This window comes from Corvus kubaryi, unplaced genomic scaffold, assembly GCF_017639235.1.
Source record: "Corvus kubaryi isolate FWS band 111438036 unplaced genomic scaffold, C.kubaryi_AGA036_p1.0 37036, whole genome shotgun sequence".
In the NCBI taxonomy this organism is placed as follows: domain Eukaryota; kingdom Metazoa; phylum Chordata; class Aves; order Passeriformes; family Corvidae; genus Corvus; species Corvus kubaryi.
Window position 1 is genome coordinate 429,948 of NW_024581016.1, and position 24,657 is coordinate 454,604.

Below are 24,657 nucleotides of genomic sequence, written 5' to 3' on the forward strand. Positions count from 1 at the left end.
ATGAAACAAGAAATTAACAAGTTTAAAAACCAAGGACAGCAAGTGACAAACCTGCAGGTGAAAGATTTTTTAGTAGTATCATTTTTCTTTTATTCTATCTTTTGCCAGTAGAGATGCTGTTCCTAACTACCTCTTCATGACTTTTCAGCCACATGTATTTCTAATTATACCTTTCTAGTATATGTTATGCCGTTTAAGACCAGTGTACAACAGAACAGTGCAATCAAATGTGGTTTCCTATCCCAAGTAGATTTAAAAACTCGGTTTTTTTATCCCAAACAGACTAAACCCTGTGGGTTTAGTGTCACATCTCACACAACTGGGCCCGTGTGGCGATGCTGCCGCAGCCGAGCCCAGCCCTTGGGGCCGCTGTCCGTGTGCATTTGGAAGCGCACGGACACAATTCCCAGCCCCGTCCGGCTTTGTGCTTCATGTTCCTGTTGCCTGTGCGGGCGGAGCGGGGCCGGCGGGAGCCGCGCTCCCCTCAGAGCCCCTGAGGGCGGCAGCAATGGCGGCGCCGCTCCCTCAGCACCGCCCCGGGGCGGAGCGGGCGCGTTTTGGCGCCAAGGCGAGCCCGCAGCTCTGTCCCGGCTCTGCTCGGCCATGGCCGCCCCCGCCGAGCCCGGGCCCGAGCCCGGCTTCAAGAAGCTGCCGGCGCTGCTGCGGCTGAAGCGCAAACGCCCCGGGCGGAGGAGCGACCCCGCCGCCACCGTCGAAGCCGCCGCTGCCCCGGCCCCGCGGGGCCCCTCTGCGGCCGCCCGCCGCCGCAACCCCTTCTCCAGCCTGGACAACGCTCCGCAGCGGGCGGCGGCCGCCCCTCAGTCTCCGGCAGCGGCCCCGGCGGGCGGGGATCCATCGGCAGCGCCCTTCTGGCAGGTGGGACCGAGCCCCGGCACCGGGGTCCTCAGCTCTCAGCCCTCAGTCATCACCCTAAGCCCTCAGCCACCACATTCAGCCCTCAGACGTCGCCGTCACCCTCAGCTCTCAGCCCTCAGACATCGCCCGAAGCCCCTTGGAAACCCAGCCCGGGGGTCGCCCCCGCCTCCTCCAAGGCCCTGCTGGGCTCGAGCTGCTGCTCAGCGCTGGGTGCGGACCTTGTGCTCGCCTGAGCGGGGTTTGTTTGCAGCCCGGGCTGCTGAGGATCGCTCGTGAAATGTCACTGCAAGGGTAGTTTTTTAAATGATCAGCCCTGTGCTTCCTTTGTGCTGTGCCTTATGCTGCTCTTTAATTCAGTTTTTAGAGCCGGCCTGTGAAGAGAAGCCCTCCAGGAGAGTGGAGCCTGCTGAAAGTTCCGACACACTCGCCCTAAGCAAGGTATGAGACAGCACATACTGCTGAAAAGATTTCAGCTGTTCTCAGGGCACAGAGAAAGCTGAAACTGTTTAACTTGGTATTTGGTGGGCCATCTCTGTATAAAAGAATGTACTAAAACGTCAGTATTCAAGGAAATTTCTTACACTGATGTTTCCTGTGCTGGTGACAGCCTTTTAAACCCAGCCTTCTGCCTGACCTCACTGCTATTGTAGTTCTGTGGACAGAGGTTATTGTATTTAAGTTTTATTAACATGTTGACTATGATTTTACTGTTTCTTAGTTTTATATGTAGTTAAGATGAGGATGTTCTTCACCTGATAGACCTCCTGAAGTCTGTTTTTAAGCTACAGAAATGGAGCACTTCATCAGGCACGTAAGAAAGAGAGAATTCCTGAAAACCAGCCCTTGAAATTGAAACAGAGTTTCAATAGACATTGTCTAATGTTGTTCTAGGTACAGAAACTTAAGTTCAAACTAAATTAGAAGGATAGAAAAAAGAGAACAAACTGTCCTGGAGGTGCCCAGGGCTTTTTTCAGCATATTACGTTACAGTCACCAGGAGAGGGTGAAATGAAATAACCATTTTGGCATGGAAATTCTTGTCTTCATAAACATCAGGCTTAGGGCTTTTTTGTTTTAATCATCTATCCTTTTATTTGTTCCTAGTTTGTATTGTTGGAAGGACTAGTAAGTGAAAACCCTCTCATGTGGTTTTATAGGCAATAGAATGGAATATTTCTATTAGAATGTGGTACTGAGTGAAATAATCAAAATAATAAACTGTGCCTGTGGTTCAGCCTGTGAACAGGTTTAATTTTCTGCGAGTTAACTGATGCTATTTCTGTTTGGCCAGGACCTTCATTCACCTCTTGCTGTACCCAAAGTTCCCTCCTCGCCAAGGCAGGAATTCCCTGCAGACTGGAGTATTAAAACACGGGTTCTCTTCATGTCCTCCCAACCCTTCACCTGGGCAGAACATCTGAAAGCGCAGGAGGAGGCGCAGGGATTTGCTCAGCACTGCAGAGCTACAGAAACCACCTTGCCCCAGAGCGTGCAGGTGAGAGCTGGGCGGGTGGCTGGAGCCACAGCTTTGTTTCTGGCAGCTCTGCTGTCCCCCTCAGACACTCTTGGATCCCCAGGAGCCCCAGCTGTGCACGGAGCTGCGCTGTGCCTTCCAGCAGAGCCTCGTGTACTGGCTGCACCCCTCGCTGCCCTGGCTGCCGCTGTTCCCCCGCATCGGGGCAGACAGGAAAATCGCCGGGAAGGCCTGTCCTTGGGCACAGGACGAGGCCCTGCAGCAAGTGCTCATGAGTGACTGGTAAGTGCAATCCAGCTACTGATGGATTGGGTGAGAGTAAGACGAGGAGATTTTAATTAATCACAGAATCACAGGGTGGTTTGGGTTGGAAGGAACCTTAAAGATCATCGCATTCCAACCCCTGCCATGGCAGGGACACCTTCTGCTATCCCGGGGTGCTCCAAGCCCCAGTGTCCAACCTGGCCTTGGGCACTGCCAGGGATCCAGGGGCAGCCCCAGCTGCTCTGGGCACCCTGTGCCAGGGCCTGCCCACCCTGCCAGGGAACAATTCCTGCCCAATCTCCCATCCAGCCCTGCCCTCTGGCACTGGGAAGCCATTCCCTGGCTCCTGGCCCTCCAGCCCTTGTCCGAGTTCCCTGTCCAATACATCAGTAGGAGAGAATTGCCTGCTGTGACAGCGCTGTTTATTCCCATTGCCAGGTCTGTGAGCTTCACCTCTCTGTACAACCTGCTCAGGGCCAGGCTGTGTCCCTATTTCTACGTGTGCTCGCCGCAGTTCTCGGTGCTGTTCCGCGCCGCGGGGCTGGCGGGCAGCAGCGTCCCCACGGCCGCCATCGCCCCCACCACGCGCGGCCTCAGGGAGGCCATGAGGAGCGAGGGTAAGAGCAGCTGGGGCTGCGGCACCGATACAGGGGCTGGGACAGAACCTTCACTGCTCCCTTTCCTCTGCCCCAGGCATAGAGTTCTCCTTACCTTTGCTCGAGGAAAGTAGAACCAGGAAACAGAAAAACTCTGAGGAGAGTTTGGGAACAGAAACCGCTGATGGCCTCGGAGGGGGCAGCGGTGTGGAGGATGCAGGGTAAGTGACAATCTTGTGCAGTGCTGGAATTCAAGGGCATCTCCAGGCTCCTGCACAGTCCATTTGGAAAACCTTCCTCAGAGGCGCTGCCCTCCTAACACTGATCCTGTGTCTCCAGTGAACCAGCTCCCAGTGATGATGATGATGATGGAAGTTTCTCTTGGCTTGAGGAGATGGGAGTCCAAGACGAGGTGAAGAAACCAGATACTATTTCTATCCAACTGTATCCTTCCTTTGATCTTCCAGATGTGTGACAGTGGGAAGCCCTGCAGCTGTTACAGTGCTGTGGTACGCATTTAAGTTCTCTAGAAGTTTTTGAGAACTGTTTTCCAAATATGAATCCTCACATTCCTACATGTTATGAGGTACTGCACATTTTTTTTAGTAACTCTGCAGGTTATTTCTGGGAATTGAAGCCAGGATTAAGATGCTGCTTAATATTTGAAGAACAGATCTGGATGAGTGCAAAGCTTGGTGGGGTTTGGTTTTGGGGTTTTTGGTCAGACGGGGCGTGGGGGGTTCACTGCTCCAGCTTTTTGGCACATGGATGCTTTCCACTGGCCCGTGGTTTTCCCTCGACTCTGCTCCCAAGTCGCAAGGAGAAGCACGAGGTGCAGGTGGATCACAGACCCGAGTCGCTGGTGCTGGTGAGAGGCAGCAACACCTTCACGCTGCTGAACTTCCTGATCAGCTGCCGCAGCCTGGTGGCCGTGGCAGGGCCGCAGGCGGGGCTGCCCCCGACGCTGCTGTCCCCGGTGGCCTTCCGGGGCGGGACCATGCAGACGCTGAAGGTAAGGGACACATCTGGCTCTGGGAAGGGGAAGGAAGTGGTTTCCTCACCCAGGGGATCAGACCCTGGCTTGGTGGCATTTCCCTCAGGCACCACAGCGGAATTTTTGTGGCTAAAGCCTGAGTCAGCATTTTGTCTGCAGCACAGCCTGTTCCTAAATCCTTACAACACATCCCCGTGCTAAACTGACATCCCAGCTGACATTCCCTTTCCTCACCTCCCGAGAGAGAGGAGGCTGGGCAGAACTGCCCAGAGGGAAAATGGTTGTTAAGGTTCTCCCCAGATCTTGTGGGGTCTCAGACTATCCAAGCCCCTTGCACCAAGGAGCCCCTGAGCCACAGCTCACCAGCTGTTCCTGCAAGGAATGGTTTGGATTGGGAGGGACCTTAAGGATCATCCCAGTCCCACCCCCTGCCATGGACAGGAGCACTTTCCACTGTCCCAGGTTGTTCCAAGCCTCATCCAGCCTGGGCTTGGGCACTGCCAGGGATTCAGGGGCAGCCCCAGCTGCTCTGAGCACCCTGTGCCAGGGCCTGCCCACCCTCCCAGCCAAGAATTCCTTCCCTATATCTAACCCAAATTTCTTCCCAGTAGGAACAGGATGAGCTACTTGTTTCACCAGAGAAGTTCATCCTGTTCTTTTGCACTTCCCTGCACCATCCCTGCAGCATTCCTGCAGTCCAGGGGGTACATTTTAGGAGTTGTTACAAGGACGGTAAAACCTCATGCATTGCACAGTTGACAATATCGAGAAGTGTTTCTATTTTCAGTGGGCCTGTGGCACTGCAGTGTCTCAGCTGGTGAGAACTCGTCCTTGCTGTGGTGAGTTCAGCACTAATCGCTGTTCTGCCCTCAGGCTCGGAGCATCAGCGGCCGTGCCCGGGTGCAGGGGGGCTTTGAGGACGTGTTCAGCCTGGAGGTGCTGGGGCCCATCCTGCCGCACGCCCTGCACGCCCTGACGCTGCTGCTGGGCCCGGCGCAGCGCGGGGCCTTCCGCGCCCTGCTCAGCCCCCACGAGCCCAGCGCCGCCTTCAACACCCGCGCGGCCCCGCCCCAGGTGAGGACACACCCGCGGCCCCGCCCGGGAGGGAGCGGGGAGCGCAAACCGGGGCGTTCCCTTCGCGCAGGGCTTGGCACCTGAATGCCCGGGATCACCACCTGCAGCCCCTGGGGCTTGTCCTTCCTCAGCAGCGGGGTAATGGGAAACGGGGAGCTGCCCAGCGGCATCCCAGTGACTGCTGGAACTACAGGCACCCTACAGAAACACTCATTCCGTGTGTGTCCCCTTCACAGGAAGCTGTGCACCAGGATCTCCCTGCCTGCGGGCTGCATCCCAAGACTTTGGAGCAGCTGAGCCAGTGTCCAACTCTGGGAAAATCATCCATCCGCTTGCTGGAAATGAAGGATTATGCCTACACCTGGAAGGCCTAGGAATGCTGGTCCATGGAGCACGATGGTCCCCCCTGGGTGCAGGTGCTGAGCTCCGGGCAGAGCGGGAGGGACACGAGGGATTCACATGTCCCAGGGAACTGCTGCACATGAACACTTCCAAGGGCTTTGAAGGAAAGGAGGGGAAAGGCCTTGGACATCTCCTTTTTTATTGAAGAAAGTATTTTTTAAATAAAACTTGGTTTTATTGGTCTGGTTTCCCCCTGGCAGGTCGGTGTTCCCCGTGCACACACACACACCTTCTGTTCCAAGGATGGAATTTCTGCTCCTGCTTCGGGCAGGAACTCATAACCCGTTTGGAACTAGAACCTTCCCCAGGGCAGGGGATGGGAGCAGATGAGCTTTAACAAAAGGAACAAAACAAGTGCAGGGGGTTGTACATTCCCAAATTTGATTGTGTCCAGCTGTGAATCTGGAGCTGCCGTGGAGAGCATGGATTGAAGAGAACCCTGAGCAACTCTGAGGTTTGAGCTCTGCCAAGCCACTGAGTGTGGTCAGGAGCTGCTCCCGCCCCCGGGGTGGAGGCACACACTCCCCCAGCACTCCCAGAGTGCATCCTCCCACATTTCCCGGGGATTTCACACCTCCCAAGCACTTCACAGGGCAAGGACAAGCTCCTCACGTTTAGTCAGAGACCGAAGGCGAGATGCCAAAGGGAAAGAAGTTTAATTCAAGACAACGTCCATGAAATGAAGATCAACTGAAGCATTCCCAGAGCGCCTGGACAGACTTGGAGGGGCTTTTCTGTCTCCAACCCCAATTGCTGCCCAGGAGACACCAACCTTTGTCTCTGCAGAGCAGTGAGACTCTGTGTTCCGTGACACTGATGGGATACACACGGCTTCAGGTACCAGGAATTCCTCAGGCCAAAGGTCCCTCAGGTGAGGCCCGAGCAGCCTCGCCGCGTTTGCTCCTGCCCCAGACCCAGCTCAGGTTCACACCTCAAAGACCTGTCTGGGACACGCACCTGAACGACCCCAGTGCAGAAATCCTGGCAGCTGCTCCCAACTGGGGTCCGTTGGGGAGCGTGCGCTGCCCTTTGCAACCCCACGGGCACGCAGATAAAGAATAATGCTTCTTAAATAAAAAATAAAATAAAAAGCAGGAAAAGCTTTCTACATCCTCTCCGCTGTCCAACTGCCCAAACTCTGATCAGGCTCCTTCAGGGGAGACAATCCTTATGGAAACATTTCATCCTAAGGAGTTATTTTGTAGAAGTTCAAAGCAAGCAAAAATAACCAGCCCTGCTCCTGCCATCCCAACGGCTGTTGAGAATCCTCACAAAGCCACTCCTAGACTGTGTGTGTTTCTTGCAGAAGGCATTTTGGCATATTTGAATTCCTGCTTCCTGGCTTGGCATCCATTGGAATTACCGTTTACTGACCAGGGGTGAAGATTATGAACTTGTGCTGCTTTATTGACCAAGTTGGGTACAACAATTGAAGCGTCATTCTACCCCCTCCCTCCCCCCAAATCCAGTTGTAGATCTGTTAAGAGTTTAAAATTCACATGAACCACAAATCCGTACAATCAGCATCAGGCAGTGGATTCACTGGTTGGGAAGAGCAGCCCCAGGCCCCCTCCTGGGGACATGCAGGAGGCTGTGCCGGGTCACGTTCGAATCTCCGCGTCCCTCTGGAAGCGCCCGCGGGCTCGTCCGGCCGTCCTGGGCACAGGTGGCACCGAGGGGCAGAGCCCGGGTACGGCCCTGGGTGTCCCCGGACCCGCCCAGCAGCACCTCCCGCGCCCAGGGAATTCTGCAGCCACTACAAAACTGTGTCAAAGGGTCAACGTTCTGCTGGGAGAGGAACTGCAGGAGCTTCAGCCAAGGATCTGGATTTCTGATGCCTCCAGAGTCTGTCATCTGATTTAGTCATTTAAGAAATAATTACATCACTAATGTAAACAATATAAACATACCAAAAACTAAGTATGATTTAAATACATTTGGATGGTACAAAAGAAAAACCTGTGGGTGTCTGTACAGTTTTTACAAGGTGGGAATCGCTGATGTATTTACAACATGAGAGGGGCAAATACCATTTCTTGTGCAGAGTAAAATGCTCGGAACCAGTGTCCCAGTAAAGCCAAGCTTAGCGGTGTGAGGCACTCCTGAACATGGTGGTATTGACCATGCTTTCCTTTGGTACGAGTCCCATGGCCTGCAGCGCCGCCGTGGCCGCCGTGGCTTTCGCGTGCTTCTTGTTAAGGCTGGCAAAGGTGGGCCTGTACTCGTTGCCATTGACTCTCACCTGGCACAGGGGAACCAGGGGTTAGCGAGGGGGGCATGGCTACTTCAGGCACACTCTGGGCAATTCCCCTTCAGGGACACACAATCCATGGCTGGCTCTCAGCACGGCCATTTCAGGGGATCCCACCATGGTTTGGGTTGGAGAGACCCTAAAGCCCATCCCATCCCACCCCTGCCATGGCAGGGACACCTCCCACTGTCCCAGGCTGCTCCCAGCCCCAATGTCCAGCCTGGCCTTGGGCACTGCCAGGGATCCAGGGGCAGCCCCAGCTGCTCTGGGCACCCTGTGCCAGGGCCTGCCCACCCTCCCAGGGAACAATTCCTGCCCAATCTCCCATCCAGCCCTGCCCTCTGGCACTGGGAAGCCATTCCCTGCCTCCTGGCCCTCCATGCCTTGTCCCCAGTCCCTCTGCAGCTCTCCTGGAGCCCCTTCAGGCCCTGCAAGGGGCTCTGAGCTCTCCCTGGATCCTTCTCCTCTCCAGGTGAGCACTCCCAGCTCTCCCAGCCTGGCTCCAGAGCAGAGGGGCTCCAACCCTGGGGTCAACTCTCCCCGGTTCCCAGATTAAAGTGCTCCAGGGACCCGAGATGGCCGTTCCAGAAACAGGACTTGCACATTCCAGCACCGAGACGGCTCCGCCATCCTCAGCCAGCCCCGTGAGGTGTTTCTATCAAACAGAAACATGGATTTCATCCCTGGCACACAGGAAGCAGCACAGGGCAGCCCAGACCCACCTTGAAGATGAAATGTTTGCGGTGATCAGGCCCACTGTCGTCCACCAGCACGAACTCGGGGGGCGTCCACCTCCTCTTGTTGCAGATCTCCATCAGCGCAGACACCGGGTGCTTCCCTGGCACACAGACATCCCAGGGTTAATATCCAAGCAGGCCCTGGGAATTGCTCTATTCTAGACAAGAATCTCACCTGAAAGATCCTTCATCACCACGTAATGGCCGGACCTCTTCTGGGCCTTCTCTCCCACAGCAACAAGCCCTGCAAGCAACACAGTCACGCTGACATTCCTGATTCCCACCTGATTCCTGGGTCTCACCAGCAAGGCAGGAACAGGGATCAGTGGGAACACCTGGAGACTCCACCTGACTCTCAACCCTCCACCTTTTTCCCTCCATTCCACTCATCCCATTCCTCCCAAAGGCTCCAGGAAGACTCTGAACAAGCCAAGAGGAGAAAACTCTGAGCGGTCTTCCACAAACCAGAGAACACCTGGTTTTCCATGGAAACCTGGTTTTCCATGCCCTCTTTGGAGAAACAACGAACAAGAGAGAAAGTGAAGAACATTCTCTTGCTGTTTTGTGCAACCCAGAGCAAACCCCTGCCTTCAGTTTGCCTCAAACACAGGGAGCACGTGAAGTTCCCACTATCCAGCAATGTCCCTGTGTGCCCCTCCTGCCAGCAATGACACCACAACGATCCCCTGGGCTCTCTGCATTTACCAGTGCTCCAGCAGCCCAAGCTGGGGCCTCCATCCCATCTGGGAACAAAGCAGCAGAGCAAACAGCCCCAAAGGGATGCAGGGAGCACAGGCTCTCCTGGAGTCACCAGCAAACACCAAAGCTCAACGTTCTTCTCCTGAAAATCTTACAAGACTGAGAAATAAAATGAAGAATTGCCAGAAGTGGCTGAAATTCCAGTGACTGTCCTTGAGAGAAACTCAAGTTTCTCCCCAGGGATTTTGCCACTCTCAGACTTCAACCCTTCAATATTCCTTTGTTTCTTACCTCAAGTTTTCCTGCTGTGGCTTTGGTGAATAAAGACAGGGAGATACTGCAGTTGCTGCCAGTGTCTTCCTGTTCCTTCAGCTTTTTTGGGTGGCATTTGGGTTTGTTTTGCTTTACAGGAAAATCCTTCCCTCCTTACCAGATACTCATCCCAATATTCCTGCAGCTCCTAAGCAGGGACTTTCCAAGGGGCACAAAGCCATCAGACACAACCTCTGAAGGAAAGGCCGAGGGTTTTCCCCCTTACAGAATTTTAAACCCAAGCTAACCGGATTCTCATCCTTCTCATCAAAGCTCTCTCCCTGTGCCTGAGCCACTGAAACTCCATCTCCTGTCTCTGGGATCTCAACACGGAATTTCAAACAAGCTGCAGCCACCTGAGTCACTCCCTGGCACACTGCACGTGCCCGGGACCAGGAATTGTATTTTATTGGAGGAGTAAGTCAAAAAACGTATAATAAATTCCTTACAAAACAAACCTGGGTGGTGGGTTAGTAACAGCCTTCCTGCCAAACATTCCTGACTTTTCTTTAAAACTACACAGAAGTTTAAAAAAAAAAAAAAGAAGTATTTTTTAGCCATTTAATCACCCAAGAACACGGATGTCTGAAGAACTACTTGTCCTAAATACGTGATCCCTTTCCAGCTGCTTCTCTGTGAGCAGGAAACCTCTTGCCCCCCGTCTCCCTGTGCCACAGACCTGCTGGCCCAACAGCAGAGAGAATTCTGCATCCAGGCACAACCTGTGTGGCAACGATCAGGTAAAGCTGCACATGAGCGCAACTATTTCAAAAGCAGGAAATCCAAAGCAGAGCCCAGCTGCCTTAAGGTTATCCCTGCTTTCAGATAACTCTCACAGACCAGGAGGAATCCTTGGCAATCACTGTCACCAGCCACCTTTGGGGTTTCATTTCTTTCTTTACACAGAAAGGTTGTAAAGAAAAACGTGTGAGAAGTTTGGCCATTCCAAGCTCAATTCTGAGCAGTGACAAAAGCCAACACAAGCCCTGAAATCCCAGAATGGTTTGGGTGGGAAGGGGCATCAAAGCCCATCCAGTGCCACCCCTGCCATGGCAGGACACCTCCCACTGTCCCAGGCTGCTCCAAGCCCCAATGTCCAGCCTGGCCTTGCAATAAAAACTCTGAGTGTTTCCATCCTTTGATATGAGATGGGATTGAAGGTTCCCAGTGGAGAAAATATATTCAGAACAGCAGGAGTCTGACCCACAGTCAGTGTGGAGTTGTTGTTTTGTTCCATGCACAGCAGAACAATTAAATCAGAAATCCTGACTGCTGGAATTCTGCAGCTTGGAGTTAAAGCAGTCAGAACATGGAGAGGTGTTTCAGATGGGAAATTTCCACCAGCACTCAGCACACAAACCACAGTGGCCAAGCTGAAGGAGCAGCACCACTGCCTGGGATTCACTGCATGGTTCTGCTGGATCAAGTGAGCTCTCCCCTGTGGCCATGGACGGGAAACCATGGAAAACAGGTGAGGTTTCCATGTAAAGTGGAGGCTAAAGCTGCCTCTGGAACCAGCCCTGAGCATGTGCAGAGATGCCTTCAGCAGGATCCGACTGGAGATGAGCAGCAGGGAAATGAGGGACAAAACAAAGGACCAGAATCCACTGGGAAGTCCCAAATCCCTGAGTGTGAGACACTCACAAAGCTCAGCTTTGGGCTCTCAGCTCTGTCCTCACCCCAGTGTAGAACTGACCCCACTACTCCATCTTCTATCCCACCCTGTTCCTGCTCCAGCCACTTTCTCCAGACCAACCACTGTGGCTTTTCCACAAGGACAAAGCTTTGGACAAAGCCCAGGCCTTGGCAAACCTGAGGCAAAATCCCAGAATCTGTTCATGTTCCAGTGAAGCCACCCAGAAAACAACTCTGACTTCCAAGGTCCTCTGCCATCTCCAGGCAGCCACGAGAGCTGAGAAGCCACAAGACATTTTTAAGGCAGGACTCACCTTTCCGATCGGTCTTAAAATCCACCATGATGGGCTCGACGCTGCCTTCCTTGTTCTTCCCAAGCCCTTCTCCTTCTCTCCAGCCCATCTTCCTCATCAGCTGAGCTCCCATTCCTCCGGTTACAGGGGCTGCTCTTAAGAACTGATCCTATCCAGAAAAAGAGAAGTAAAACAAGGCCTAAAGTTAGTGCTGGGATTTTAAATAAGAAGTGGGAACTTCCAAAAAATGTTTCTAACAACTTTTCACAGACTCAATTAAAAAAAAAAAAAAAAATCCACCTGAGCTCTGTGGATTTTTAGCCCAAACCAGTGCGTGGAACCCGGAATTCACGCGGACACACGAGACACAAATCAATGTTTGGCAAAAAAGAACAACTTAGGAAAAGTCTAAGGTGATCCCAAAGTGGCAGTGACCCTTTGCAGACAGATGTGTTTAATCAAGCGACAACCGTCCGGTTCTAAACACTCTGCTCTGATCCCAGAGATCTCCTCAGCTCGGGAAGTGGGAACTGATCCCCGGCACAGCTGTGCCAGGGGCACCTCCTCGTCCAACAGAACACAAGCACATTTAGTCATGACATTCACAGGCTGTTTAGGCGTATTTAAATCTAAAAAAAACCCTCTCCCCACCTGATTTATTACACAGCAGTTGCATATTCAAGTTCTACTCTGAAATTCCACATGGAACAAACAGGTTTTGCTTTCCCCTCTCTTTATTTTAACGGAAAAAGGCGCTTGGCCCCCCAGTTTAGCAGCAGCAGTCGTCACATTCTTTCAAATGAGCATTAACAAAAGTTGTTAAACGGTGAAAGCTTATCAACAGAAAGTTTAAACATCTGCTTTGATGTAAAGAACTGTAAAAACTCCTTAAATGTTACGTACCTAGGCCTCGCTGGCCGCAGTGTTGTGAATAGTAGGGCTGGCACTGACCGTGGCAAGAAGGCGGCTACAAGGATTTGACCCTGAAACAAGTTTCCATATAGAGGGGTGAAAGTTCACAGGTTATTCTGTGAACTATCATCTCTCGTGCCCCCCCGCTGACCCCATAAGCAAGTCAAGCATTTCCATCACAGCAGAACCTTGCTTGCCTTCCCAGACACAAGGTTAGAGCCCGGCACGGGGCGGCCGTCGGACACTGCGCGGAGCAGAGGCGGCCCCGGAGCAGAGGCGGCCCCGCAGAGCTGGGCAGGGCTCGCTCACTGCCAAGGCACATTCACACAACACTCGGGTTTCTGCTTCCTTTGGAGCTGTGCTTGCAAGAGCAGGAGTTTCCCAGAGTTCACAGAATCATGGAATGTCGTGAGCTGGAAGGGACCCATCAGGACCACAGACTCCGACTGCTGGCCCTGCACAGACAGCCCAACAATCCCAGCCCGGGCGTCCCTGGGAGCGCTGTCCCAACGCTCCTGGAGCTCAGCACAGGCCTGGGGCTGCCACCACCACAGGACTGACGGATCCCTGGATTCCCAGGACTCCCAGGTGCCTGGTTTCCATTTGCAGGTAACAACGCCACAGGTGCTCCTCTGGCAGACCATGTGTTTGTCAGGGATTTCCAACACACGACTGTGTCCAGCCCCGGCTCTGGAGGCTGGCAGGAAGTGTGACAGGAAAGCCTTGCTGGAGGCTGTGCCAGGAATGCTCCCAATCTCTGCCTATGCCCAGGAAATCCCTGTCCGGATCCACATGGATCCACGTGGCTGGAGGAGCAGAGCTCGGGCTGCTGCAGACCCAGCCCCTGGAACACAACATCTACACCCCTCCACAGCCTTTCCCTCACTTCCCAGTCCCTCCTCCCCTCTTCTCCAGGATCATCCCATAAGAGGAGCACTCCCAGGACACGAAGGCAGGCTCTGGAGCCGGGCTGGCTCCCGCTGGGCAGGGCAGGATTTGGGATCCCCAGCTGTTCCAGCACCACGGGCGTGTGTTCAGTTCACAAAGGACACAGCGCAAGCTCCTGCTGAGGTCACTGCGGGCTCACACGGCTTTCCCAAACACCCGGACATGTCCTGACTCAGGGCTGGAGCGAGGACAGACCAGAACCAAAACAGCCTGCTCCTGGTGAAAAATCCAAGCCCTGAGCTCCTACAGAGGAATTACCAGAGCCTGAACAAACTCCACAAACTGGAAATGGAAAGTTCTAAGCTCCAGAGGGCAGTTTGTTAAAGCATCTCTTCCAGGGGTGAATTCAGGATTCTGGCGGGGTACTTCAGCAGGAATTTTGTACACGCTGCTGACTCTTCAACTTCACCAACAGAACCAGGACAACAGTGACTTCCAAATTTATTATTATTAATAATAATTTAATTCCAGAATACACAAATACTTGTGCATCCCACTAAAAGGCTAGAGGAAAGAATTCTGGTACCAGTGGGAAAGGAGCCAGGAGAAGCCCACTTGGACTCAGCTCACTGAGGAAGCGAAGGTCTGCAGCAAGGAAAAGGTTCTTTCATTTTGATTCTGGTTTGGCTTTTTTCTTTTAATAACAAAGTGAAAGTAACCTTCTAATGCCACCTGTACATTGTATTTCTTTATAATTTGATGACAGAAACTCCCCTCAGCCCATGATTTAATGAGGGGGGGTAAAACTGGTGCTGGGTTTGGAACTCACTGGAAACCACAGAAGTAACAGAAATGCTCACAAAAACAGGGAAGTGAGAGCCACAATTCTTCTAATTTTAAAAACCATCCAAGGCTGAGTCTCCCAAAACTCCTGAGCAGCTCTGGCCTTTTGCAAATACAAATTAAAGGGAACAGAACAGAAGAACCCCCAGGTTTCTGAGCATTTGGTTATTGCTGTCAGAACTAACTCATTATTTACAAAATCACTTCTCTTTCACTCACTAATCTTGAGACAGCCTGCAAGACAATCTGATACCTCTTTCCTTTTATTTTGAGCTCTAAATTCCATGAAATCCCGCTTCCATTCCACCAGCACACGGAGACACTAAAGGGCCACATTCTTGTGTCAGCACTTGCTTTAAAGAGAAGGTAAAACCCGACTCCTTCAGAGGGTTTAGAGCAGTTTTGATTAACTTTCTTCCTGATTCTTCAGGCTGACTCTTTGGAGCAACAATTTCGGAAGCAAAGACAACAAAGCCTTGGAGGCAGGGCGGGGGTGGCAGTTCAGGTACAGCACTGGGCTGCACTAAAGGCTGCTTTGAACTCCAAGGAAGTTCAAGTTCCAGGAACAAGCATCGCTTTGGAACAACTTGTGCCAGGCAGCAGAATCTCCCATGGAATCACAGCATCTCTGAGTGGGAAGGGACCCACAAGGACCATCCAAGCCCAGCTCCTGGCCCTGCACAGACACCCCAGCCATCCCAGCCTGTGCATCCCTGGGAGCGCTGTCCCAACGCTCCTGGAGCTCTGACCAAGATCTGACCCCTGTGGCACCTTGGGGGGATCCTGAGGAAGGGAATTTGGGCTGGGTGCTGAACTGAAGATGCTCTGGCCCTTTCAGCAGCAGCCACATTCCCTCCCACAGGCAGAAGGAGGAACCCCTTGCTGAAGACTCCCAGCAGATGCCTCACAAGCCCTGTGTTCCAAGCACCTGCAGGTGCTGCTCTCAGCTTTTGCACAACAGCAGGGGAAAAAGGAATGGCTGGAAAAAACAGCAGTCAGAGGACTGGGGGGAACCAGTCCAACAGAACTCACCTATTTCAGAATCATGGAATCCCAGAACGGTTTGGGTTGGGAGGGATTTTAAGGATCATCCCATCCCACCTCTGCCATGGCAGGGACACCTTCCACTGTCCCAGGGTGCTCCAAGCCCCAGTGTCCAGCCTGGCCTTGGGCACTGCCAGGGTTGCTTTGGGCACCCTGTGCCAGGGCCTGCCCACCCTCACAGGGAGGAATTCCTTCCCCATATCCAGTATCTAATGAGCACAGAGCTGTTCTGCTTTGCCAGGTGACCCTGGCTCCCAAGGAAAGCTCCCTGTTCCCAGCAGGAACACCAGGTCTGGCTGAGGGGCCTGGCTGGAAGCTCAGCAGTCCTGCAAGAGGCAGCCACAAGGCTCAGCTTTACTTCCACCCTGACAGGAGTTCTGCTCTGCTGTGCCTGGAAGAATGGAAGGGAGGCTTGCACTTTCCAGAACTTTCTGCACCCCAGCACAAGTGAGTGACCCAGCAGCTCCCCAGGGCCACCCTTGAGCACAACCCCGGGGAGCAAGTTCAGGCTCCAGAATTAAGCTGATAGATAAATCCAGAACCAAGTGGTGAGTCTGGGAAAGGGGGAGTAAATAGACCTCAACAGAATTTGCTTGGAAATACAAAAAATATTTGACCAGTTGCTCTGACATTTCTTCAGCAGCACAGTGTGTTTGGAAGGAAGAAGGGAATAAAAATAGAAGCAACCTTCAGAAAAGATGAGTCACATTTGTGAACTGATTACACTGATGGTGACAAACTGAAACAGAAGCCACTTTTCAAAAGGGAAAGGTGAGATTGCTCCTAAATGCTTTATATCTAACACCACACCACTCCTTTATGGACCCTGCTCAGGCCCCTGCACGTGAACACCATGAATTAGTCCCCAAATTAAAAACATAAACCTTATTCCTACTTGGTGTCCCCACCCCAGTGCTCCACATGAAGCACTGCAGTACCTAATTGCCAAACAGATTCCAGGCAGAGTTTGGTTTGAGTGCATATTACCTCTCCAGAGTCATTGGGAAAGGACAAAAGAAGGTCAAATCCACGAAATGCAAAGTGAAGACAGAGCTCAGCCAACAAATTCCCCAAGTCCCTTCCTCTTCCTGCCCTCCTGACTCAGCTCTCCTGTTCCACCTCCCTGCTGCTGTGGTGATCTCTGTCACACCCAGTGTCTGTGCTTGCTCGAATTCTTTATTTCCTCAGAGCCAAATGAAGTGGCTGCCACGGGCTCAGTCTCTGCTGGATGGTCACAGCTCCTCTCATGGCAAATTCCCAAGGGAAATGCCTTCAGCAAACAGCCTCAGCCAGAAACGTGCATTAATTCACAGACACAACATCCCCCAAGGAACTCCACAGCGCTACTTGCAGATAAAAATCACAGAAACACAGAATACCCTGAGTTGGAAGTGACCCACAGGGATCAAAGTCCAACTCCTGGCCCGAGTGAAAAATACAAGGTTATTTTAATGTTAAGATGCAATTTTTAGGCCAAAAAGGGAGGAGCACAAGCCTGACGCCTCAGTGCTACACTCAGTAACTGACGATTGTTACACAACTTCAGGTGCCCAAATAACACACAACCAGTACTTTGCATTTCATGGGTGGTTTGCATTCCTGTCCCTGAGAAAGATAACATGGATTCAGAACCACATCCCTACTTCTTCCTGTGAAATCCTCCTGTAGCCACAGGAGGACTCCACATGAAGGTGGCTGAGGCTTTCCCAGGCCCTGGCACTCCTGAAGCCCCAGGGCACTCCTGAGCAGCTCTGGGCCCTCTGGGCTGTCACGGAGGGGGAGCCTGGCAGAGCAGGAGAGCAGCTGAGGAATGCCAGAGCAGGAGGAGGACTTTGTCCTCGCCTCCCTCACCCACCAACTCCTCCTGTTCCCCACAGGAGCCTCCTCTGTGCCCAACCCCAGAGCCTGCACTGCAACCACAGCACGTTCCCAGCCCTGGGAAGGGCAGGAGAGCTGCTGCTGGCTCACTGATGCCCAGATCCAACAAAATGTTCCAGCATTGCTCTGCTCCTCACAGCAGTTGTGTCCACAAGCACAGACCACACTCTTCTCCCATTTTCTCCCTATGGAGCATTTTGCTGGGTTTGTGTTCAGTTTTTTGGCTGCTGTTTTGGTTTGTTTAGTTGGGTTGTTTTAAAGCAGATCCCAGAGTGAAGCTGGAAAACCAGGAAAACACACCTGGCCCTTTCCACTTCACTTCTGTGAGCAGCCCCTCCTGTCACTGCCATCACAAGAGACCCCAGGGAGGAGGTCTGGGAAAGAGCTGCTCCCTTTTCACGGCCTTGGGAACCCACTGCAGGTGCTGCAGACAGGGAGAACCCTCCCCTCACAGCCCTGCTGATCTCCTTTCCAAGCCTCCCAGTGGAAAAGCTCCTTCCTCACCAACACATCCCTGTGCTTTGCAGTTCTAAATTCCTCTGCCAAGGACAAGGATTGTCTTCACCAAAGGCAGCGTTTTGTTACAATCTCAGTTGTTCATAATTGTTAAAATCTGATTTTATCATGCACATTCTGCATCAATACTGACAAGATCCCAAAAGATTCCCATCTGGCCAGTGACTCAAATCTGTGTTCCCTGGCTCTCTGCACTGCTTGGTATGAAGTGGAAAAACAAGGTAGTGAAACCTGGCAAAAATTTAGGATATTATAATTCCAGACTTTTGTGTTCAGCTGACACCAATTTTTATAGAGAATTCCACCTAAGCCTCAAATCTGACCTCCCAGTTGGGAGAGTGTCCTAACCCAACCAGATACAGATTCAGTTGCATCACCTGCAAGGCTGACCAGCTTAACTCATTATTCCTTGTGCCTGGAAGGTGGATGTTGCTTGAACTCCTCAGTTCTACTTCCTGACAGAGCACCAGAACAGTGTTCACTGGCAAAGATGCAGCTTGAGTATAATGTATAAACCACAGGGATGGAGGACGCACCACACCCCAAATCAGCCACTGATAACCCACAGCAAGAGGGAACTACGGCACTATATATAAATAATAGCAGGGTGATAGTGACTTATTAACTGCAACTCCTCCTTTAACCCTCCACACCTCTGGCTCCCAGAAAACCCTGGTGATCCAGAGAGAGGCAAAGGAGCAACCAGAGAGAACCAAGGCAAACACAAGGGCAGTTTGGGACTTGGTTCGCTGAAGCTGATGCCAAAAAATGCTGACTTCAACAGCAGTGGGATCAAAGCTTGCCTGATGTGTCCCGGTGCCAGTGAGGCAGTGAAGGATCTGCCACTGCCAGCACAGCAGCACCAGCCATGTCCTGTCAGTGGCAGGCTGTGCCTCGCCGGGCACACCTCGCTGGGCACCGTCACAGCCTCGGTGACACCGAGGGCTTCGACCCAGCACAGACAGGGACTGAGCCCAGCCTGCTGCACTGGGCACATGCTCTGCCACAGGGTAAGGCACTTGTTCAGCATTTTGCAATCCTTGACTGCTCTGTGAAGTGTGGTGCTGAGACAGGAGTGTCTGTGTCACTTCTACCTTTCGGATCCACGCCTGGGGCCCGCTGTTGGTGAGCTCGTCCGAGGACAGGATCTGCGCTCCGGTGCTCCCCGTGAACTGCCCTGGGATGGAGTTGGACTGAGCCCAGGCGTCGATCTGCAACAGCAAAACCCAGTGTAAGACCAACACAAGCATCTCCACACTTTCCTTTGCAAATTCTCTGTCGTCTCTCAGTAATTTTCACATCATGTTGTTGATATTTGGTGTGTTCACTGACACTCAGATGAAAGCAGGTGCTCCCAAAATCTGAGCATCTAAATGGTCACCCTGAAGCCTGAGCTCCAACTCCAGCGAGTTCATGGTTTCCTCATCCCCAAAACTGTTGAATCCATTGTTTTGGAAAGAATTATCTACATCTGTGCTGCTGAACTACAGTACAACTTCAAGAAAAATTAATTTGGAATTATGTTTTGGAGTGACTTGGGCAAAAACATGGAATACATGAAGAAGCTCAGGAAAACTCAGAGTTAGGAAGTGCAAAACCAAGGCAGAACTTCGAAACACGGACCCATAACTGGGTTTCCAAACTTCAACAGGTGAGAAAAACCAGCTGCCATGAAAGGAAAACACTGATTTTCTTTGAGTCCCCCAAAATGCTGCTGAAAGCCCCCCTCACCTGCTCCTGTGCCCGGTTCAACATGCACATGGCCTCCAGGTCAAAGGAGTTCTCATTGAGCCTTTTCTGGGCCACTGCTCTGTCGTTCATGGCTGTGGTTATGTCCACGCACTAGGAGGAAAAAGAGCACTTGTGAAAACACAGCAGAGCACAACAATGTCCACTTGAGCTGGAAAAAGCTGCAGGAGAATCAACGCTACCAACTGGGGTTACACAGTGAATAGTTGGTTTGGCAAAGAAATAGGCAATGTGATGAAAATCCTGGGACTACTTAAATCCACACAAGATGGGCCTTCCTGAACAAAGACAAATCTGAATTTAAACTATGACGCCCTGGTAATTTAAAATCATCTGTACACCCAAAACATCCAATCATTAGTCTTCTAAGAACTATTTGTCACAAAAAATTCTGGTGTGCAATAAACAGAGAAGCATTTTACTGTTCAAGGAGATCTTCTTAACCAACAGAATTAGATGCAATTTAACTAAAAATTCATGCAGAGTTGTTCACATCAGCACTCTGCTATTAAGTCACACCAAAACTTGTCTGCACAAAAATAATTCCAGCATGAATCAGATGCATTCCACAATCTTGACTTCAGTGTTTCAAATTTCCATCTTCAGACTCAACCAGGAGGGAAGGGAGCTGGGAAGGGGCTGGAGCCCCAGGAGCGGCTGAGGGAGCTGGGAAAGGGGCTCAGGCTGGAGCAGAGGAGGCTCAGGGGGGACCTTGTGGCTCTGCACAAGTCCCTGACAGGAGGGGGCAGCCGGGGGGGTCGGGCTCTGCTGCCAGGGAACAGGGACAGGAGGAGAGGGAACGGCCTCAGGCTGGGCCAGGGCAGGCTCAGGGTGGACAGCAGCAGGAATTTCCCCATGGAAAGGGAGCTCAGGCCTTGGGAAGAGCTGCCCAGGGAGGTTTGGAGTGCCCATCCCTGGAGGTGTCCCAGGAAGGGCTGGAGGTGGCACTCAGTGCTCTGGGCTGGGGACAAGGTGGGCATGGGGCACAGCTGGGCCTGGCTGGGCTGGGAGGGCTTTTCCAGCCTCAGGGATTCTGTAAAACCAGGCTGTGAGCTCACAGAATCCACTGCTTTGGAAAGAATTATCTACATCTGTGCTGCTGAACCACAACAAAATATAAAGAAAAATAAATCTGAAACGATGTTGCAGAGTGACTTGGTGAAAACATGGAATTCACGAAGGAGCTCCCTGCAAACCTTCACTCTGGGCAAAGCCATCGGGACAGAAATCCACAACATCTGGGGCTGTAAAAATATAACAAATTCTGGCTGGTGTGCAGCTGTTTTATAAAATCCTTGTGCCCTGCTCCTCAAAGGACATGCATTTTATGGATCATTCTCACTGGAAAGCAGAAGGGGAAGAGTGTGCAAAGACAAATGGAATTTCTGGACATGTGACAGAAGCTGGAAGGGCTGGGACTGTTTGAGGCACAGAAGAAACCCAACGATCAGAACAGCAGCTGGAACATGCACATCAAGGTGATGGGTTAATGTGAACTTCATTTTCACTTGCTTGGTAAAAGCTTTGCCTCTTTTGTTGTCACTATCTCAACCTCAGCCTCTCACCCATTTTGTACTAAAGGGCCAGCAGGAGAAACTGAAACTTCTTTAAAACTGACTCAGCTGAACAAAACAAACACTGTTAAACCACAACCCAGAGTCCCAGGAACCTGGTCAAGAATTTAGTAAATACTGAAAGGAAGAGACAGATGTGAGTATCTACAATGGCACCAAACACAGGAATTGCTTTTGTGCTCTATAAAATCTGATTTTAAGATGTGAGGTTTTTTGCTGGTACTTAGGACAAAAGGTGTTTCTGTTGGGAAGATCATTGCTGGAATATCTGGCACTGACCAAGACAGAGCTAAAATCCCACAAGCCCAGGTGCCTATGGACTGACTTCAGTGCTTCTTTCTTGTCACAAAGAACATAAAAAAGGCACAAGAAGAATTAAAATATCACCTAACAATCCCCTCACACAACAGCATGGATGTAAAAATGCCTGTTTAAAATGTACACTGGCTGAGTTTTTAAATTTCTCTCACATACTTTAAATAGTTCTTTAATTTTCTGTTTGTGAAACTGGTCCAGGAGATAAATAAAAGTTCTTCTACTCACCAAAAGTTTCAATCCAGCAATACACAAAGGCATGGAAGCAGTCCATGAAACCACAGGGGACCACTGCCATGCCAAACAGGTCTATCAGTGCTTTACCGGACTGGGGCCTAGCAACATTCCCTGCTGAGTTAACTCCCAAACACTTCTCCATTTTGGAGACCATCAGGGCTCTGTGTTATGTCAAGACACTCGATGGCAGCTTTGGATCTTGAAAAAAAAATAGATCTCTGCTTGAAGTATGAGAAGTTGTTGTTATTACTGAGTCAGGAAAACAGTTGCAAGTGAGGTGCTGTTCTCTCCCAGAGCCCTCCTGGCTGATCCCCCTTTCTCAGACTTGTCCCCACAAATCACAAATACTGAAGCAAGCAGGACGTGGCTGGCAACAAAAAGCAGGTGTTTTACACACTCTAGAGGTGCATTTACCGCACCCTCAGATCCCAACAGCATCTCTGCACGAGTCACCTGGGATAATCCAACCCTGCCACTCTACACTTCCAAATACTTCTTCCTTGGAGGTCTCTGCCTGCTACAGACATGCTGAGCCTTCAGATCACTCCAGACCTTTCCCTCCACCTCCTACTACCACACACAACTACTGTAAGGCACCAGGTTTTATTAAAACAAGCTGTCATGTATTAGCAGGGTTGTTTCAGACTAAGTCCATAACTAATATGTGAATTAAAACACAGCAATAAAACCAATTGTGTGGGGTTTGATGTCAAGACCTGCAGCAGAACTGTCACAGTATTGCAAAATCAGCAACAATGAAGGGAGGTCAATTCTAGGTGAAACTTCCTAAAGTTCCAAGCACCCCCAGCTCTCTACACCCCCAGCAAAGGAGCTGATCTGCCTCATGTTGCTCCAAGGGAGCCATTTCCACCACAGAGTCCTCCTGAACACTGGAAGAATTAAGCAGAGAAGCACTGTGTTACCTGTCAAGACTCCCTGGAGAAACAACACAGCAATCTGTACCTGCACTTCCCAAACCCCAGGGGATGGTACAGCCCGCTGGGAGCTAACGCCCCTGAAATCACCCTTAACACAAACCAAGTTAAGGTAAAGGCAAATAAAAATATTTATTTACAAAATATAAAAACAGACAACATAGTTACATTCATAAAGGTACACACAACAGGAAGGAAAGGAAGTTATGTTAAATATATTTACTGCAATGAAACTGGGAATGACATTCTGCACAAACATCTCAGTGTCTCCCTGGAGCAGGAGAGCCCAAAGTGCAGCTCCCACCTGCACTGAGGGAACAAGGAATCGGGTGCCCAACCATCAAATTCTGAGGGATTCCATGAAAATGCTATATATATAATTAATATTCTCTGTGCTTTTGGTGCTGTAAAAGACCCAGAAGAAAATTCCTTCTGTGCCTGTAGAACATCAGAAAGGTCTTGAGAAACAAAACACACCAGGTGCCGAGATGGCTTTGGCAGAAATTGATGGGAAGGCTCTGGGGTTTGGCTTTGGAAGGTGTGAGAACAAGGCTTCAGGTGCACTGAGGTAACGTCAACCCAAAAATATTAACACCTCTCTTAAATATTTAATTTACTTAATTACACCCACATCGCGCGGGGGGGCCCCCCCCCAAAATGTTCTTGGGAAGAAATTTCAAGGGGAAAAACACTCGCTTTGGTTTTTTTAGTTTATTATCCATACAGTTAGATTCTCCTTTGGAAGGCCACGTGCAAGACAGCCATGGGAGAAAATGTGACTGCAAAACTAAAAAATCAATACATCCAGAGGAAGTGAAAGTTTTAGCAACTACTTACAATTTTTAATGGATTACATTGCCATGGGATGTTCTTTTTCTAAGACTGGTGGGACAATTGTAATTAGCACTATGTACATTATTGTGCAAATCTCAAGGTATTATTAATTAACCTCTGCAGGAAACTGAACAAGGAAGTTTTTTTCATCTTCTAGCTACAGTTAAAAGTTCTGTTGAGACCAAGAAGTCACCAGTTGCCAGAAGCAAGATGGGTACAGGCTGTTTCCACCACTGCCCACATGAGCATCCCCAATTTGCAGAGCTCAGCTCCTTAACTTAGTGCATGTTAGGCACTACCTTTTAAGTGCCTTTTTGGGTTTTTTCCCAGACTGCAATTTGGTACCAGACTGCCCAGGGGATGGTTTTGGTTTTCTTATATGATATGCTTTCCTTGCCTTCCTTACCTCAATGGCTGGCTTGGGGAAAACATCATCCTTGCCGTCGTCTTTGCCGTTTTTGTCCACGGGAACCCACTCTCCATACACACTGTCTGCCTCCTTCTTCCTATGCTGAGACCCAGAGGAAACAGGGAATTCCTTGGACAGGCTGACCTGATTTTTTGGTTGGGGTGGTGGTGCTGGTTTTATGCTGGGAGTCTGAAAGAGATAAAATGAGAAAAAATTAAGACTTGAAAACACACAGGAGTCATGAGGTGGTTTTGTTGCAAACACCTGGGATTTGGTTTTCACAGAACACTCATCCTTCTTACTGCAGAGTAATAAGCCTTTATAATTAATCATTTGGCACAAGTGGCCTACAAATTGCACTGTAAGAGAAGATGAAAAATCCCTTAAACCAACCTCAGCAACCTAAAATCCCTGACCCCCCCTCTCCCAACTAACACCATCACAAGAACAATCTCCACCTGCCACACAGGTATTTTGTATGGAAAGCTCCAAGGTAAAATCCTGGGTGGCAAAACATTGCCTGTGATCAAAAGCTCCACATGAGCAGAGAGAAAGCAGCTCTCAGCATTTGGGTTTCTAATTCTGGGCTATTTTTAGCAGCAGCCTGAGCCTCTGAGCAGACAATGTCTATGGCCTTGTTGTGCCTGGTGCTGTTAATACATTAAAAACCTGCAGAAATCCCTGCCAGGTTCCCTTCCCAGCAGCACACACAGCAGGCAGCATTGGATAATATTGGATAAACCCCTAAGAATATGGATGGGACTGGTTTTAAGAGTAGGAGAGAGAAAGAACAAAACTGAAAGGGTCAAAAACCTGTCCAAGAGGCAGAGCAGCCCATAACCACTACAGAATATTCCTCCTCAGAGCCTGCAAGAATTCCAAGGTTTCTTGAGATCCACTGTAGCCTTTTCTAACA

General features: G+C 50.8%; 2 protein-coding genes across 3 annotated transcripts in view; one reads left to right on the forward strand and one right to left on the reverse strand.

The window, feature by feature from the left end:
- Positions 1 to 85: 85 nt before the first annotated feature.
- Positions 86 to 5,862, forward strand: DONSON (DNA replication fork stabilization factor DONSON). The gene is made up of 10 exons (XM_042020640.1): positions 86 to 876; positions 1,234 to 1,314; positions 2,168 to 2,371; positions 2,454 to 2,632; positions 3,053 to 3,231; positions 3,308 to 3,431; positions 3,550 to 3,654; positions 4,024 to 4,222; positions 5,078 to 5,278; positions 5,515 to 5,862. The coding sequence occupies exons 1-10, from the start codon at positions 187 to 189 to the stop codon at positions 5,650 to 5,652; spliced, it is 2,100 nt and encodes a 699-aa protein (XP_041876574.1). The 5' UTR covers positions 86 to 186; the 3' UTR covers positions 5,653 to 5,862.
- Positions 5,863 to 6,317: 455 nt separating this feature from the next.
- The window catches only part of SON (SON DNA and RNA binding protein), a 36,803-nt gene continuing 18,463 nt past the window's right edge, over positions 6,318 to 24,657 (reverse strand). Inside the window, exons 7-13 of one of the 2 annotated variants that reach the window (XM_042020634.1) lie at positions 23,739 to 23,930; positions 19,420 to 19,530; positions 18,783 to 18,899; positions 11,629 to 11,776; positions 8,844 to 8,912; positions 8,654 to 8,769; positions 6,318 to 7,922 (exon numbers count right to left, since the gene is read on the reverse strand). In XM_042020634.1, the coding sequence (XP_041876568.1) occupies positions 7,764 to 7,922; positions 8,654 to 8,769; positions 8,844 to 8,912; positions 11,629 to 11,776; positions 18,783 to 18,899; positions 19,420 to 19,530; positions 23,739 to 23,930 (912 nt within the window). In that variant the 3' untranslated portion in view covers positions 6,318 to 7,763. Of the gene's footprint in view, positions 7,923 to 8,653; positions 8,770 to 8,843; positions 8,913 to 11,628; positions 11,777 to 12,510; positions 12,591 to 18,782; positions 18,900 to 19,419; positions 19,531 to 23,738; positions 23,931 to 24,657 lie in introns of those variants that run through there. The other variant, XM_042020635.1, reaches the window with a different exon arrangement.